This window comes from Salminus brasiliensis, chromosome 2 (assembly GCF_030463535.1).
Source record: "Salminus brasiliensis chromosome 2, fSalBra1.hap2, whole genome shotgun sequence".
Lineage (NCBI taxonomy): Eukaryota > Metazoa > Chordata > Actinopteri > Characiformes > Bryconidae > Salminus > Salminus brasiliensis.
In genome coordinates, this window is record NC_132879.1 from 44873276 (window position 1) to 44886564 (window position 13289).

Here is a 13289-nt window from a genome sequence, read left to right on the forward strand (position 1 = left end):
TGTGTGTGTGTGTGTGTGTGTGTGTGTGTGTGTGTGTGAGTGAGAGAGAGAGAGAGAGAAAATATCAAAAGATGATGAGTTTTTAATCTTTTAACATTTACATGTCGCACTCAGGAGTGACACGGGGGCCCGGGCTGCTAATGTCATTCTGGAATCTTCTGTGACCCCTGGCAGACACCTGACGGGTGTAAGATGGCATGGAATTAGAGGATCCAGAAAGTTCACTCTTTTTTTTTTTTTTTTCCTCCATCGCTATCACTCCTCATCGCTCTCTATCTCTTTCTCTTCTTTAAAATCAGTAATGAGAAGCAAGAGTGTAAATGAGAGGATGGTGGGGGAGGAAAGGTTGAAAGAAGCTGACACAGAGTTAGAGGAGGAGTCACTAGGAGAACACCGAAGAATAGACCTGTATCAGATCAGTATCAAACTGAGTGACATTAATCACTTCACAAAGTTCAAAATGAGCCTTGTCTTTGTGTCTCTCCGATTGTATCAAGACTATCCCCCCTCTCGTTTCGTAGTAATGTGATCTAATACGTTGTGACGGCAGCTGAAGATGCCCGTGTGTGGGTGTAACAAGTGATTAACTGCTTTATCTGTTGTCTTTTAGTGCTCATCTTTAAGCCCGAGAATAATCGCTCTTTCTGTCTCTCTCTTGCTCTGTCTCACACTCTCTTCCCACTCACTCATGCTCTCGCCTGCTCACTTGTTGTGCTGTCCTCCATGCTGTCTCTCACACTTTCTTAAGCCCCTTTTAGACATGCACGATAAGCCAAAACTTGTCTGGACGTTACCCGGAGGAGCTGTATGTGTCAATGCAAATGTCACGATCAGTTGCACCAGACTTTATCCTACCTGCAGCCTAGTACAAAGTTCAGGTAATGTTCAAGTGAGAAAATGTACATCTAGAGCAGGTAATATTCAAAAGAATTCACAGTGGGCGTGTTGAGATCATCGTTAGGGATGAGTCGATACCGTTGTTCGCCATTTTTGATGTGCTGTACACAAAACCCTGCTATTTCCACAGCGGACTTTATGCGTCCTACCGTGCCTCCTTCACACCTTACAGTCACAGCCTGTTGCCTAAACCATGTGGAACATTTCCTGTAGTGAGAATGCACCTGACACGGAAAATCTGACTGTACCCTACATGTGTGAAAGGCTAACTCTGGACATTTCTCAGGTGTTCATATGTGAACGCGTCTTTACTCTCTGTTTCTCGCGCTCCATCCCTCATGCTGTCTCTCACAATCTCTCTATTGCTAGGTCTCTCTCACGCTTCTCCTTTGTCTCTCGCGCTGTCTCATGCTCTTTCTCTCTGTGTCTCTCATAACCACTTCTTTCACACTCTTATGGACTCCTGCTGTCTCCCTCACACTGTCTTGTGCTCTGTCTGTCTTTCAGGGTATCTCTCTGATGCTCTCTATGTCACATGATGTCTCTGACACTTCCTTGCTGTCTCTTTAAGTTTCAGGCTGTCTCTCTTGCCCTTGTCTGTCTTTCATACTGTCTTTCTCACACTCTATCAAAGTCTCTGTCTCTCACACGGTCTCTCCTACGCTCTCCCCCTGTCTACCTCTTGCACTGTCTTGTGCTCTCTCGGTCTCTCACTCTCTCTTACACGATCACACAAGCTTTCTCTCTCCCTCCCTTTTTGTCTTACACACTGGCTTTCTCTCTCTCTGCCTTGTGCTGTATCTCACGCTCTCGCTCACCCTGTCTCTCACACTGTCTCACGCAGACTTTCTCAGGCTGCCTCAACCTTATTTATCCCTTAATTCCTACATTCTAGCCTCTAATTGTCTGTGCCGCACATAAAAGGTTTGAGGAGTAAATATTGTCCTGGCTGATGCAGCATTTTTGTGCCCTTTGTTTGTGAAGCGGAGAGAGCTTGACCTGGTGATGAGATTGACTGCTTGTCTTGACAGGAATCAAATTTGCTACCTTCTTTTCATAGTTATCAGACACTATCTTTAATTTGTTGTTATCAGATCAGGGCCAGTGCCGCTGTGTCCATTCTGCCCACCTGCCGGACTGTTTGATTAATGCATACCAGTCTCAGCAGGAAAGAATGGCAAGGCTCTGTTAGAAGTCTTGAGAAATTGAAGATAAATTAAGTTACTTTCTTCATACAGCACTATGTTTTCCTTAGGCTTTTACTGTGTTTGGTAATTATTTGGTAAATTTGGTATGTTTGGTAAATGATGATGAGTTTAAAATGAAGTTTTATAGATCATTTTGCTGAACTTTTCTGTTGTTCCTGAGATGGATGGTTCATTAAGAATCTAATGTGAGCCTCATCTGCTTGGGGCAGGTTTTGACTCATGCAGTGCAGCAGTAACTGCAGACTTTAAAACTACTGATGAAAGGGTGTGTGTGCGCGCTAGACTGAGTGAGTAAAGTTACCATGCGAGGCGCGCTTCTTGTCAAACGCAATTCCACCTCAGAATGTCTTTCCACTCAAATAATGAGCCCATTGTAGGTAAGAGGTCACATTTCCCACAGTCCAGACGTCAGCTCTGATTATTGGCCCAGGCTCTAGCTTGTACTAGAAGCAGCATGTTGGCATTGATGGGTGTTGGTACCGGATTGGGTATTGGAGGAATTTAAAACAATAAATCCAATCTGATCTTGTACCAAATGTTAGCCTGTTTGCATTTTGAAGTACATAGATGTCATGCTGTTAGCTGTTTGATCTGTGGGGAAGTATTTTATAAATATTACAGTAGTTTAGGCTTCATATTCTACTTCTTTATAAAGTGCAGTTCCAAACATCTTATTTTAAATCTCAGTAGTTAAGTCATTTTTAAATATATAATAAATAAGAGCATCAAGCTATTCAATCAAGTGTATCGTTTACTCTAAAAACAAAGTAGCCTCCAATGCTTCATTGCCCAAGAAACACTGAACTGAGCTGCTGAACCCCTGCTTAAATTCCATTCAGATATATAATGTCAGACTTCACAGTTGGGGAGATTAGACAGATTCCATATGTGTGCTGCTGTGCATCAAAACACATCTGCTGTGCGCTGTGTACAATAGACTAAACATCTAACAACTAAAGAAGTTCCACAGTGATGTCTGGATACAATTGCGCTGTGGAATTAAGTTCTTTTTGGGTGCACGCATTATGCATGAATCCGGTTTTGTCACATCCCAGTGATTATTTGATTTGTTAGAAGAAAATGATCGGCTTGGATTTGAAACATGCTCCTCTTGCTGAAAGGGAACTATACTGGGGACAATATAGGTTCTTGTGTAATATACTGTATGTCTGTGCACCCTTTGTGATTCTCTGAAAATGATGTGTTTCTAAATAACGTTTCAACCCAGGTGGGTCTTAATCAGGTTGAACAGTACATGGACATTAGAGGCATTTTCTGTATTCTACCCAAGTGTGTTTTTGTCCAGCACCTGGGAACATTTGGATGTGCACATTTCATGTGGTGTTTAAGAATTGATTTCATTGCCTTGCCGGGTAATGGCCTCAAAGCTTGTGTCTAGAAAGTAGAATTTCAAATAAGCGGAAGAAAGTTCACTTTGTGTTTAAATGAATCATTCTCAGCATGATTCAGACTGTTGACAAATTCCACATTTAGCCAAAAGAAAGTAGGTTGATGCATAACATCGAGTTTAGAATAGGCTCGCTGGTTGACAACAGTATTAATGCCTTGGGGGGTTGAGAGGTCCATATTAGGTGGCAGGCAGACATGCATATGTGTCCCAAATACTGACTGAAGCCATTTTCACACTGGACGCAGTATGTGCTGCACTCACCGCTCACACCCGTGCAAGCTGTTGTCAACGCCACTTGGGGTATTGCACGGTGCTTGTCAGTTGGGTGCAAAAAGGGGGAGGCACTCTCTGTAGCGAGGGAGGGTCAGCAGAGATGTATAATGGCTAGGTGAAGACTGCTTGCAACTTCATCAAATTCTACCTCTGTTGTAAACACTGGTCACTACAAACTTGGAAGACCAACTTGGGTCAACACCTATTCTTGTCCACTCCTGGACTCTGGTTTGGACTAAAGAACCAAAAAAGGTCTTGCACTGAGCCGTGGTTGGACCCAGAGTGATGCTGGTTTAAATCCCAGTCATGCTGCTAGCCATTGGCAGTTCGGTGATGTTGCATCAGCTACAGTTTAAATGAGCGGCTTGTTCTGCGCACTCATCGGAGGGGGCGTGTGTTGGTCCACCCTCACTAATGTCGAGGGCTTCGCGTACAATGGGAGGAGAGAGTACGGTTGGGTAATTTGCGGCCCAAATTGGAAAGAAAATGGGTAAAAAGTCAAAAAAGCAAAAACTGAACCGTGTTTGTGTTGGTTCAGACTTACAGACCAAATACAGGAAGTAGAGGCAAGCAATCGCTTCCTATTAAACAAAAGAACCAGATAACATCAAAATGAGCCAGGGTAGCACATGGAAATGATCTTATCTGTTGGTAACTATATAATTGTAGCAGGTCTTATGTACTGCGCTTGAAGTTGGTGATGCTGGTAGTAATGCCGTAATGTTAGCAGCATAGCTGCAATGAAATGAACCTGTTCATTCATTTTTTTGAGAATTAAGAACAGCTCAATGTCAGATGCCTGCCCTTCTACAAACGAATCCGTGTTAAGTATACATGGACACGGGCCTTCTATGTAATGACGATCATGCAACGATCTTGCAATGTTCTTTAGTGCATTCACTAAATTGCAGTGTGAAACCAAAATTGAGCAGATCGAATGTGTGCAGTGTAACAAAAACATGAACCTTGGTTCAGACTTTTCGGGTGTGAAAAGGCTATCAGGCTAATCCTAACTCTAAGCCCTAAACTAAAGCCCACAGGCTTTGGACCTTCTCGTTTTTCCAATAACCCATCTGCCCTAAAAGTATTGTGCGAAATCCCCAGAGAAGCCTACATGCACTGAAAAATATAATCATGCTCATGTTTCTGGTCAGAAACTTAAATGCTGACTTTGTTCTTGGTACAGTTTGGTGGTCCTTTCTATAACTTGAGAGAATCACACTTATAGCCTATAAATCACTTCTTGGTAAGATAAGATCCATAAATCTTGTAGAGTTCGCCTACAGCCTAATGTCATTGTAACTATAAAGTCATATTGTTTGTTCTGCTATAGAGTAATGGAGTAGTACTGTTATAAATAACTCTTTATGCAGTGGAGTATTTCAAAGAATGTGTTTTAAGCTGATGAGGGACATTGGACTGCAAAGTTAAGGTAAAATGCAGGTTAAGAGACAAAGGGATGTACTTTTGTGCACTTTAAAGCTGTGAACGCTACATTTTCTGATCTATAAATCCTCCAACTCGAATGGCAGTGTGATGGATGAAGTCTATTGGAGATTCTGGATACCATCATCAGTAGGCTCAGGCCAAGTCTCCTTTTTAAAATGCTGAGCAAACTAGACAGCATGGTACAAAAGGTGCTATTATCCAACAAAAAAGCACTCTGTTTACACTGTAAGTGTAATCTATTTTGAAAAGATAAGATAAAAATCACAAAGTAATATTATAAAATTAAATTATATTTGTTATATATTATATTTGGACAATATGACCTGAAAAATTTACCTTAACTACGATTAAAGAACGATTATTTTAATAAACGACAGACACAACAGTTTGATGTGGTACAGGCTGCTTGAGTTAGTATGTTTTAGAGGGTAACACACACACAGAGGGCAAAATATTAAAAGTAAAAAAACAAACAAATAAAAAACGATATAACTGATACGAATGACTGTTTTGGATTAATTTTCGATGAATTGCTTAGCTCTATTATCCTTAGATTGTCACCTTTGTATATGCATAATAGATAGAATTTGGAATGACTAACATATGTTTAGTGATAGACCATGCTCAATGTAAAGTAATAATGTTTAATTATGACGTAATGAAGAAGTAATAAATATGCTATTAAGTGATAAAACATAGTTGTGAAAATGCCCACTGGCTGTCACCTTATGTTGGCTACATGGCTTAATGCTATTCCAGTCTAGCCGTTCTTGGTTTTGTTCAAACAGACTAAAGGTTTTATACTCGTTCAATTTATTGTCTAGAACTAGTCTGGTTCTAGTCGCTGCAACAAGTCTCCAATTCTTTCCCCAAGCATCTTTCTCTTGTTTGTGTCTCTCTCTCTTGTTCTCCTTCTCTGTCTCTCTTGTCTATCTGATTGTCTACCCTCTCTGCATTCTGTTTCTCTGCGCTCGGAATGGGAAGGGAAATGTTGTGCACAAGGCATCAGGAACACATTTGAGGAGAGTTATTTTCGCAACTCTCCATCTGGTGTTTTTTTCTGGTTTCTTTTTTTTTTTTAGTTATAGTAAAGGGACCTTTTTTAGCAGATTAAATCTCCATCTGTTAAAGCACAGATGCATTATTAAATGAAGCTCTTTAAGTGCTTTGAGACAGACCTGCTCATTTCTAAATGTTTGGCTACAGTCAGCAGCCTCAGAGGACACAGTGGTACAGATTTAAACCTAAATGTCATCAGAATGCTGCACTTCTGTATTTTTAAAATATTGTCCAGCGTTGAGGCGTTGAACCACGTTAGTTCTTATGATAGCAGTACAGCGTTTGGGAATAAGCAGTCTCCTAATAGCATACAAAATACTTTAATATTAGCAAAGATGCAAAAATGCCATGAGCTAAATTTGTTAATCAGCCTCAACCAGAGACAGATTAAATCTGCCCAATATTGTTTATTTTACTCCAATCTTGGATGCACAAAGGGCATTATTAATATCTTGAAGTGTTGGATTATTTACTTCTGGAGAAATCTGGTGGGAATTCCTGTATTTCAGTAATGCAGTATATATTGCAGGACAGAAAGTCAGTTTTCCACAATATTATGAAGCCCCAGTATGCAGACCAACAAAACTCTCATTTTCATTTTATGAAACAAACACTTAACCATCCATGGAGCATGGTGTGGGGGGGGGGGGCTGTCATGCTTGGAGGTTGTGTTGCATTGGCAGTATTGCACAAGAGAAGAGAAGCATGGAATCCACAAAATACCAGCACATCAAGTGTCAAACTATAATGACCGGGCAATGATCCAACATATGTTAACAAATTCACTGACTACATGCCTGAAGAAACATTAACTGAAGCAAACAGCGAGAAGTTATCCTGTCTTATATGATTTCTGCCCTTGTAGCCTTGAAACCTGTGTCATGTGTCATGCTTTCAATATCAAAATTAGTCCCAATGTGCTCCTCAGTGAATGTAATGAGGTCTTTTTTATGGCTCTGTGGTTGCTAATGCATGGCATGGCCTTCATGGCGAGAGTACTATCCCAACTAACAAATGGCGCTGATAAGTTTTGCAAATACCTTAAATAGTGTGTTTAGAGACACAAACCAAGTAGTGGTTAGTAGACACTTGATGTGTTTGTGTTGAATGTAGAGTTTTTTTTTTTTTTTTTAATTTGCAGTGGATGAGCCGGAGCTGAGAAAAAAAATCACAGAGGAGTTGCAGAAAGGTCTGGAAGAGGAGAGAAGCAAGGCACGACAGGAGCTCCATCAGTGGTGAGTGTGGACATGAACACTGAATGCACTTGTGTTACAGTAATATGTGTGTGGAAAGCACATTTGTTACTCAGTAGGGCTCCAGAATCAATTGTATTAAATAGAAATTCAGGTTCGTTTTCAGTCGAGTTTGATGAACGAATAGTGAAGCCTCCCATGCTTATTCAGTGTAACCAATAAACATTGCTTGCAAAACTGCAAGATGACTTGGAATGATTAATGCATTATTAAATAAATATGAGATATGCGCTATGTGGGGGTGAAAAAAACGTATTTGGACACCTGCTCATTCATTGTTTCTTCCGAAAGTATTGGATGGAGCACAGTCATTCCAGAGAACACCGCTCCTCTGCTCCACCGCTCAATGCTGTGGGGCTTTATGCCCCTCTAGCCCACACTGCTTGGCATTAGGCATGGTGTCAGTAGGTTCATGTTTGCCTGCTCCAGAGAGTCCTGTCATATTCTGTGTGTGTGCATCTGTGTCAACAATGCGTGCAACTTAAAGTAGCTGAATGCATTAATTAGAAGGGGTGTCCACAAACATTTGGACATAGTGTACTATCGTAACTTCTGGACTAACTTTTGTATTATGTACCAGCATTGTAAGTATTATGAGACTAATACTGCTACCATGGTTTTAGGAAACTCAAAAGTGGCAAAAGTTATTTCAATAAGTTTTCTACTTCCACAAAAAAGTATTGGAAATATATTTGTAAATGTTCAGTCAGTCAGTTAGACCAGCCCCAGTTATAAGCCTGGGCCCTAAAGTGCTCCACATCTCACAGCTGTGGGTTTGAATGCAGCACCTCATTCAAACTCACAGTAATTGTGTTTCTAATGTATTGGTAATTTTATTTAAGGCATCAGAAAAATGACAACTACAAAGAATCTTCCAGTGATATATTGCAAATATATTTAGCCAGAATTTAATCCATTTTAATGTAAAGTGAGTGCTCCTAATCTTGAGTACTACTTATATAAGCAGCACCATCATTAGTCATAAGACAGGTGATTTTTCCTGTCCACATAGCTTTAACTAAACTCTGTTTTTCAACACAACCAAAAGCTTGCAAGTTAGCTTATCTGTCTCCCTTTGCCTGTCTGTCATCCGTCTGTTTGTTTGTCCGTTATATCTCGTTGGTTCATCCAGTGTGCTCTGCCCGTTTGTATCCATGACGGTATTCCCTGGATGCAGATTAAGCAGTAACATTAACAGTGGCCTTGCCTTTTTTATGGCATCTCCACACAATTGCTGGGGAATGTTCTTAGTGAGTGGACACCCTGTGTTCTAGCACATAAATTGAACTGTCTGCACACATGAAGAGCCTGTTTCAATCATTTTTCCCCTCACTTCACTCACACTGCTGTAGCTGAGTCCGAGTCTTAGAGGAATGTCAGTCAAGTATACACATTTGAAAATTAGGACCACACTCCGACTGTTTGGCTGCTTTATGTTGTCTATGATTTCTTTCAACCTTTATTTATTTATGTATTTATTTTTAGCACTTCATTTTAAGGTCATACCAGCTTTAATATTGTACTCTTCACTGGGTCTTCTGCCTATATACAATTCAATTCAGATTTGGTCTTTATTTTTCCAATATCTTAGTTTGATTTCTGCTGCAGATGGCATTATCATTATAATGGCATTATATGACTGATCTCATATGCAGCGATTACGTAATGTTTTTGAGAAAATACATTTGTTATTTAAGCTAAAGTGTGTGTGTGATCAAGTCAGTATGTAATCAAGATTGCATAAAGTATCTCATAGTGGGGTGTTTTTTTTTTGTTTTGTTTTTTTGTTTTTTTTTTAGTCATGAAGCACCAATTATAGTATGATTCTTTGCATCATAAGAGTTGTGATTCTGGTTGAGAGTCTGATTGCAGGTAATTTCCGTTTCATCAAGACTCTGCAGCTGTAGCGGTCAATATATTTGATTAGTTGTTGTTTTAGTTATTAAGGCATATTCATTGACTCTCTTTTGTGTCTTCTTACTAATAGAAATGCTATCCCATCTGATATCCGGGCACCGGTTTAAGTGTATTTTTGAGATCAGATATACAAGACAAATTAAAGTTACACAGATAAAAATGTTGTATCTTGGCAGTGGTCAAATTGGGACACAGATCAGGCCATGTTTTCCCTGGACCCATTCACTTCTCTTCCGGTACCCATCAGCCTTGTTGTTTTTTTTTTTTGTTTTTTTTTCGCGCTCAGATCAATTAATCACTGGAGAGCGACTCACGCGGGAGGTAATTTCCTCTTTTCTGATGGGGTGATCTATTAACATCCACTGATGGGAGCTCAGTCTCTTTCCCTAATTCAAATTCTACTGTTTTATTTTCGAGGGGGAAAAATCTGTTTCTAACACTTGAGTGTTGTGAGGCAGAACCAGATGCTATATAGAATAATGATAAAGTTTATCCATATAAGATCATATCCATATAAAGTTGCACAACAGCTATTAAATTTCAGCGTATTCTGTATAGTTGATTGAATTTGTGCTATTACACAACACATCTATTCTTTTTGAAGCGGCATACCATTACATTTATTGTCACATATTTCTCAGTATCTTACTATTTTTTTTTTACTTCTCCACTTCGTCATGGCAAAAGGAGCATTGCAGCATTCATTTTAGTCTGTAGGCAGGCTAATGCCACTAGCATGTCCCTACATTCATTTGACCGGTTACTGTTATGATTCTGTGCATGTCTAAAAGGATGGAGTCTGCTACTGTTTATTAGGTCTTGACCTGGAAAATTGCTAGCTTGACTTTAACGGAGTATCGACTCTAGGCCTCTCACACAGCGGAATGGCAGTTCCTTGTATTCCCTGGCCAACTTTAGTATTATTGAAAGCTAAAGACTTTATCCTAGGGTTGTACATTTTAGGTTGGGATGAAAGAAAAACATAGAAGTCAAATCGGAGTGCTCTATAAATTGAAAAATGTGATTGACTGCCACAAAAAGCAACGTAATGAAGTTTAATGAAGTTTTTTTTACTTTCACATAACTCCTAAAAAACAGTAACAGATGGGTAGCAGTAAAACACTGATATCTTCTACTTACAGTATGATCTTCGTAGTAGCCACTAAATGACATTATCTTTGTTTTGCCCAGTTTGCTTTAAAGCACCAGACATGTTGCTGTAGCTCACGCCACCCTCTAATCCCTTCAGTCCAGCACAGGGCCACAACACTGACCTACAGAAATTGCTATTGACAGAGAGTTTATTTTCTGTCGGCCATAAAAGCAAATTTAGGGGCAGAGTCTCTTGTTTTACAGCATTGTTGTTGAGGTGACTGAGGCAAAGTGCTCCATCCCATCGCCCAGGCAACGCCATTAAGCCAAAGTAGGGGCTTTATTGACCATGATGTCACGCTCGGAGGGACAGAATCAATATTTTCCTTAATGTTGTCTTCCATTTAGATGTCCATGTCCCACGTTTCTTTTCTTTATTTCGTCTCTCTGTCCTTAGGTTGTGTTTTTAAAGTGCCCTGGCGAGGCTATAGAATTGAATAGGATGAAATTGTTTCCTTGGTTTGGTGGTTTTCCATTGGCTCTGAGTGCCTGCTGCACAGAGAGAAGTAATGTTTATTTTTGTCCTCTAAACACACTGTTTGCAGCAATGCTTTATGGAGCGGTGGTGGACTGATGGTTTCAAGACCTTTTTCCCCCCTGAGGTCCCTAAAAATACATCTGAAGAGTTGGATGTTAAGTAAGGATGCACCTATATGGGAATTCAGAGCTGATATATGCAAGTTGTGTCAAACTACACTTACATAGTTTTGGATACATGACAAACATGAGGAATCATGTCATCTATTACCACAGAATCTCATGACACCATAACTGCACATTTGATTACCCATGAGTGGGATCTAGCGTCTCATGTGCTTTGTACAAGAGCAGTGAATGAGCGAGAGCCACACGGGTGCAGATCTGGCTGAGCTGTTAAAGAATGTAGCAGGGAGTGGCAGATCACTAACTACTGATTTAGCTTTAGCTTTTTACTGCGTAAATTCTTCTCTACTATAAATTCCACTTTAAACCTGGCCTCTCAGTGCCCCAGTTGCCCACTGTGTCAATGGTAGGAGGGATTACCATTACATTTTTCCCCCCCTGCCCCACTGCAAAACCTTCCAAGTGAGTCGCCACTTATTTCCATTTGTTTTATTAATAAACAGAGTAAATTGGAAGTAAATGCAGTATAGGTCATGAATGAAAAGAAGAAAAAGATGCATCGTTAAAGAATGAATCGTAATTGTGAGGAGCCTAGAGATTGATCCATATAAATATTTATATAAAGTTGCCAAATTTAGCATTTATTTGTAGTTAAAAATGCAGTGAAAAAAAATGTAGACATTATTTCAGCACTATGTTCCAGTGTAATCTGAACATTGTTTGTCTGAAGTATATTAAATGATAACCACTATCAGTCAAACCTAAAAGCCATTACCTGCAGTATGAGTATGATTTCAATGATTTTGTACGTCCCTTGTAGTAAGAACATCTTTTAAATGGTCCAGTTCTGGGTATGTTAATATGCGACATGAACGTCCGATTCTTCTCTTGATTTATTTTTTTTGTTTTGTTTTGTTTTGTTTGTTCTCATTTGTTTTGGTATCTCAAACCCTATGCTACCTTTAACTGTTTAGTGTCCAGTGCAATGTAAAGAATACACAATCTAGGGCAGGCCATTAAGTTGTTGCCAGCACCTTTTTGACATTTCCACTGTTCCATTCCATCTCATTATCTTGATATTTTCTTCCTGCTAAAGCTGTCGCATTATTCACCAGAGGAACTCAAATCAATAGTAGGTCATGTTGCCATCACTCGTTTTCTCGGGGGTCAATGGTCCGTGGGCATTGAGAATTTTTAATACCATGTGCAAAAGTTCAGTGAGGGTGCTTGAATTTAGATGCTCTCCACCTTGTTACCTTTTAAGCACATTAACTCAAAATAACGGATTCATTCTTTTTTCTTTTTATTTATTTGTGCAAGGCTCATTATTAGCTTTAGAATTAGGTTATAAAAAACAAGCAAATCCCAGTCCTCCCAGATAATGCTTTGTAATGTTTTGATGTTCTTTGTGCAACTGTGCTTTGGGGAAACCCATTCCAGTTTTAATGCTGCTTTAATACTCCTTGCTTCTCCCACTCGGCGCAGAAGAGATGGGATTTCAGCAGCCTGAAAATCTCTCTCTCCTTTCCTCCTTTCATTTCTCATCTTTACCGGCGCGGCTCAATATCCGTGTTTGGTATCGAGTTATTTTTTTCTCCTGTTAGTTTTGTGTTTTCGTTAAAAGATCTATAGCCATCTTTTAATTGAAACTAATGAGGATACGGATAAGCTGTTTTCCCCCCCCCGCCATTGCCATCAAGTTGTAATTGAATTGCGATATTATTTCAGGGGCCGTTTAGGAGGAAATGTAAACCTGAGCTAGACGGCAGTTAGATTAGAGGCCATGTTCCTGAAATTATGCTTCCTTCCCCCCACCCCCAACACTGTGCTTTACACCTGGCTTAATTTAGTCTGTCTATTTTCAGTTGAGGATGTGTTTACCCTATAACCTTCTTTTTATTTGATTTCTCTAGTTTTTTTTTTTTGTTGTTGTTGTTGTTGTTCTACCCTTGCGTTGTAGGTGTATGTGTAGTGTTTGGCATATGGATGCATGTGTGTTTTCCCCACCAATGGACAAACTACATAATAAGTCCCAGAATTGGTGGGCTTCATTAGTATCTAATAAAA

General features: G+C 39.7%; 1 protein-coding gene across 3 annotated transcripts in view; it reads left to right on the forward strand.

Annotated features, from left to right (window-relative positions):
* chchd3a (coiled-coil-helix-coiled-coil-helix domain containing 3a) overlaps positions 1-13289 on the forward strand; it is a 103295-nt gene that overhangs the window by 12185 nt on the left and 77821 nt on the right. For all 3 annotated transcript variants that reach the window (XM_072673906.1, XM_072673907.1, XM_072673908.1), the window contains exon 3: positions 7439-7532. In XM_072673906.1, the coding sequence (XP_072530007.1) occupies positions 7439-7532 (94 nt within the window). The remainder of the gene's footprint in view (positions 1-7438; positions 7533-13289) is intronic.